General features: G+C 39.4%; 1 protein-coding gene across 1 annotated transcript; it reads right to left on the bottom strand.

Annotated features, from left to right (window-relative positions):
- Window positions 1-2129: 2129 nt before the first annotated feature.
- Window positions 2130-3794, bottom strand: hoxc9 (homeobox C9). The gene is made up of 2 exons (XM_015385724.1): window positions 3251-3794; window positions 2130-2374 (listed from the first exon to the last, which is right to left on the bottom strand). The coding sequence occupies exons 1-2, from the start codon at window positions 3792-3794 to the stop codon at window positions 2130-2132; spliced, it is 789 nt and encodes a 262-aa protein (XP_015241210.1).
- Between the last annotated feature and the right edge of the window lie 1734 nt (window positions 3795-5528).

Raw genomic sequence — 5528 nt, 5'->3', positions numbered from 1 at the left:
CATTTTTTTTTTATTTAAAAAAGTCCCTTGTTTAGGGGTATATTTTGATGCCCCATGGAAAGCCCGGCTCTGTGGCCTATTACAGCAAATGTGGTGCCTGGACATATCCGTCACATTGTCATCGGTGGGGTTACTTTTCACTCTTTAGCCAAGCCACAGACGTGTAAAACAACCCCTCCTTTTAACACAGAGATCCTGGTAAACGTTGACCAACAGCGTCATCTAGTGTTCGGCTACATCACTTAAACTAAACGGTTCGACCAATCAGAAACATCCGTGATGCGGATGTGAACGGCGTCCCCATTTTTCCATCTTAAACATTGGTGGATGTCTGTCTTTCACTTTAATAAATTAGAAGACCAAATATATTAACAAGAAACTGCTGCCTGTGTTGTTTTTTGTCTGACATTTTTAACCAACTGCTCTGTTTTGTGTTAGTGACTACACATTTCACGGATATATCTGCAGTAAAGGTCTAATATTTGGCATAATAATTATTGATTTTTGCCCATCCAATTGTAGACTAATCGACCACTCTTGTGATGAAGTGCAGGGGTGGCTGGCTATCAGTGGAAAGGAAAAGGTCCCCCCACAAGCAGTGCTTTGAACGAGTCCTGCAGCACCACCGTCCATTAAAACCATAAAGTAATTTAGCCCAGACGTCTAGCCAGCAAGTCGAGTTTGCTTTGTTCGTCTGCATTTGAGACAAACAGTCCCTGCACCAAGAGGGGCTGTAAAACTGGCATTTTTGTCCGAGTTGAGCTGAGCGGAAATGCGCTTGGATCGGGCTTTGAAATTACAGCATCCTGTCCACATTGTTTGCCACCACAAAAAAGCAATTTAGGCCTATCCCAGGAAACAAATGTGAGACAAGGGAAATTGTCTCTCACTTAAATGTTTGGCCGTTCAAATTCTGTCAGCAGATTTTTCCCCCCTCTTATTTCTGTAGGCTTTGAAGCCTTGGCGGACATACATACAGTTTTAAACCTCACTGCAGTGTGTGCCTGTGTTGACGTGTGCGTAAGAAAGAGAGAGAGTGTGTTTGTGATCAAACGCAAGATTAAGAAATAAAAGAATGATAGTGATAGGATAAAGATAATCGAATTTAACATTGCAAATTTGTCTTCCTATTATTTAAAAGTCATTGAAATTGTGCACTATTGCAGCTGTAATGTGTATTTTCAAACAAATCATTTTGAGTTTCATATTTTGAAATGATAAACCATAAAAATGAGACCCGTGTTGGCTTAAAGGGAGTGCGTGAGACTATTATTAAAAGAGAAAAAATAATAAGTATGGTTTACCTTTATTTTTAACCACAAATTAAGCAAAGGCCTAATTATGGCATTTGCTTTCATCGTAAAACGTTTATGGTTCAAACATCCTTGCTGCTTTTAAATAAAGAAAACAGGTTTCTTCATTATGACTTGCATTATAATAGTCCCGTCTAGCAACTTTTCGCTGGAATCTCATACCAATGAAGACAGAAACAAGCGCTTAAGTGGTTATGATTATATTTACAGAGAACTGTATAGCTACACTCTATAATTAAAACTCGCCAGATACACGGTAAAACTATTAAAAGAAAGAAAGACAAAATGGATTCACATACAGCAACAGCTATCACAAAATACAACACAGATAGGCGCTCGCAGATGCTTCTGAATCTGTACAAAATACTCTTCACCTGCGCTATTGTTTACAAAATGAAAACAAAAACAAAGAGGAAAATACAATAACATCATAAATTATAGTTTTTTCGTGTGAAATTTAAAAGAATTCAAGTATTGTCTTTCTTCTGTCAGTTTTCGTCGCATCCAAAAGTTGCTTATTTATATTTTCTTACAAAGAAATATAAACGTGAAAGCAGAATGTTTTCCCATCAAAAAAATCACTCTCTAGTTTTATTTTCCTTTTTTTATTATAAGTTTTAATTGTGCACTAAATAATAATCAGCAATAAACAGTTTGAGGTTAATGGTACCACAAAAGAATAAATTCAAGAAAGTGATGAAGGGAGTAGGGGAGGCTTTTTGTTCTGGTAAATCTGTGCTGTCCGTGTATTTTTTTTTTTTTAATTATTATTATTATTCATTTGTCAATTAAGTAATTTTCACACTGCAGTCCGTTTTATGATTCCTTGCTGTCGCTCTTGTCCTTGTTCATTTTCTTCATCTTCATTCGCCGGTTCTGAAACCAGATTTTGACCTGCCTCTCGGTCAGATTCAGTACCCTTGCGACCTCGTATCTGCGGTCTCTGGTGAGGTACATATTGAACAAGAACTCCTTTTCCAGTTCAAGAGTCTGGTACTTTGTGTAAGGACATCGCTTCTTCCTTGTGGAGCGGGCATGTATCCAATTGGCCACGGGGTTGTCTGTAAATGAAAAATAAATATATATATATGTTAATAAGAATGGTATAACAAATTATAAGCAGCCTAAACAGAAAATATAGAAAAATATGGTCAACCTACATAACAACTTAAACCAAAATTAACGTGGATAATAAAAGATAACCCCAACACAGAGCTATTTTGCGCTGATTTGCTCTCTTAACTTTTGAGTAACACCGTCGTAAAATAGTGTGCGTATTCACTTTATTGGCCCATAAAATGGCCCGTGTTTCAAGCCTTTACAAGTCCGTGGTGAAAGTCCTATAGTTTGTCCCTACATTCCTCAAGTTGCCTGTGGATTAGCTTTGGAACAAATAAAGCAAAGCAACTTGTACATTAGTGTCTGTTAACACACAATTGTGTCAGTAAGTAAGTAATATAGTCATAGTCGGTAAGAAATATATTGGTGGAAAGTGGAGTTGCTGCACGTTAAGGCCCTATGGAGAAAAAAAAGAGTACTAAAGTTGGCTTGCATGCCGCCTTTCACTGACACAAGGGTCAAAATATACTCGTAAAGATGAATCATGTGCAGTTAACTGATGAACAGATTCGTATGTCAGATTCAGGGTGTTCTCTATGAAATAAAAAAGGTCTAAAGTCCTGCAGCATCCACCCAATTTCAACGTCTACATCCTGCACCTTTTAGTCCATGTTTATAACCCCTTCTGCTTTTATAGCCCCCCGATATTAGCCTGGTAGCGTTTGTCTTTTACTGTTCCTAAAGCTTTCCCCTCTACAGCACAGGCGTTTCACATACAAGTTGAAAGGAATACGGAGAAGCAGCCTACGATTTCAATTTACGGCAGCCTTAGTCAGAAACAACAATCCTTCACTGCTGTAAAAGAAGCATTGACTTACTGGGATCTAGCTCCGGCTTTTCCTCCTTATGCTTCCCAGGCGCCAGAAGCTCTGAGTCTGGAGAAGGGACATTCTGCGGCGTCTTGTCTCGCATGTCAGTGGATGAGCAGTACAGATAATCCGTGTAAGTCCGTCCACCGGAGCTGAGGCACTCCCCAGCTCTGTGCTCCTGAAAGGCGTCGGGCTTAAGTCCGTAATGCCTGCTGTTTCCCGGATAGCCATGGAAAGGGACGGCGCCTGAGATCGGCTCCAGCCATGAGCGCATATACCTCGACTCTGTTCCTAAATGGGGCTGATGGCTGTACGGGTGGTAGACCACTGATGACTGGGAGTGTCCGGGGGCCCAGGACGTGGAAAAGACAGCCGGCTTGGGTGCAAAACTACAGGAAGGATAGTCGGCGCACTCCGGGACTAGGGACGTCGGACGGGGGCCAGCTGGGTGCGAACCAGACGCCGAGAACCGAGTCGCAGCAATAACATCCTCGCTCTCATGGTTGATCAAGGAGTCCACATAATAATTACTTATGGGACCCGTGGTCGACATGTCGAAGCCTCACTCTACTCTTTTACATGCATCCGTTTATTATATGGAGTGTATGTGTACTTTTTTATCTAGCCATAGAACAATCAAGGCAGGTAATTATTTCTCAAAGCTTCCCTGGCTCCTATTGGCTGGCCCACCAACACGTGATTATATTTACCCCCACAAAAATTGTACAGTGGATCAATGCGCCACTTATCCAAGGATACCAATGCACATAAATGGGATTAAACAAAGTGATCTTTCACTCCTTTTCCTGGACCTATGGAGGTAACATTAACCAAAACGTTTATTTTCTGTTTATGAGGAAAACATTCATGCGCAGTGCAGCCGCTGGGTTTTTATTCAGTCGCAGCACAGACCTGCGCACATTGCGTGTTAAAGCAAGGAACTATTTTATGGTGTAATTAATCTCTGTCAGAGCTCCATGCTACTTCAGTGGATACTGCATTAAAGCGTTTATTGAATCGTTGGCTCGTTTTATCCTCGCAAAACCAGCATTTGATAAAGTGAATCGTTTATAACTTCTCGTAGAATGCTGTTTATTGTTTTTCAAGGATATATAAAAAGAAATGCCTTCACAGCAGCTGCAGCAGGGGAAAGTGGACGGTGAAAAGCGGGGAGAATCAAAATACGGGATGCAGTTTGCACGGCTTTTAACGAGGGCCTGCAGACCAAACATTCCCTAAATGGGTTTTGTGGAGATACAGCCGAGGAGGGGATTCCGAAAGCTGACAGACTCACAGCCCACTAAAAAAGCCAACTATTTTCGGCCAGTGACCGTTCAAGGTTTTATGCCCATCAATAAATTTTAACGAGAACCATTTGATTGTTCATAAACGTGTCGTTAATAAGGAGTGCATCCGAGATCCCTGCTAAAAATAACAGTTGACACCACTATGTGTGTATGCAAAAAGAAAAAACTGAGAAAAAAAAACAGAACCGCAAAGGGATCAAACATAAAAGATAAAGGGGATTATTTAAGGAGGATAAAGAACACTGAAGCTTTCTTAAAATTGTACTTTTGTAAACTTTACTTTTATACAACATACCTAATCAAACAATTTGAGAGTAATTTGTCAGATTAAAGAGAAACAGAGATGCACCGACTCAGCACATAACATAACACTACAAAAACGAAAAATAGCGGGCAAATAAAACACAACCTGCTTTTTGAATATGTGGATACAAAAAATGTTTGATTCTTGCAGTACAAATACGCATTTAGTAATATTGAGTTTATAATATAAAATGGTTTGTTTTTATCCAAGATTATATCCTTTTTTCCCATTCAAAATGTGCAGGACTTGTGTAAAAACCTTTTTCCTTTAACCAATGTGCTGATACTGACTTGTTTAAACACAAGCTACAAACAGAAAAGGGACTTGAGGTTTTTAACTGCTTACAACCAAAATATCTGTTCTAAAAATAAATTCAAACAATCTGAGCAAATTGAACAATTTGGGTTGGGGCGAGGGGTTTTTTTTGTTTGTTTTTTCAAAGAAAACATTGTGATAGTGTCAGGTTTCTGCTAATGACTGAGTTCAGATTCAACCATGAAATGTAAAAGGCCAGACTCTAGACCACATCGCCAAATGGTCTCATGGTGTGGCTGTTGATAAACGCGTGTGACTGAAGATATTTCAATATTTTACCCCGAATTTACAAAAATGAACAGATCTACAATGAATAAATATCTATACCAATCCAATTAGCTTTTTTAAATAAGTTGTTTTC

The sequence above is a fragment of the Cyprinodon variegatus genome, unplaced genomic scaffold (assembly GCF_000732505.1).
Source record: "Cyprinodon variegatus isolate N-32 unplaced genomic scaffold, C_variegatus-1.0 Scaffold16, whole genome shotgun sequence".
Taxonomy (NCBI): Eukaryota; Metazoa; Chordata; class Actinopteri; order Cyprinodontiformes; family Cyprinodontidae; genus Cyprinodon; species Cyprinodon variegatus.
This window is presented reverse-complemented; position numbering and strand designations above follow the sequence as displayed.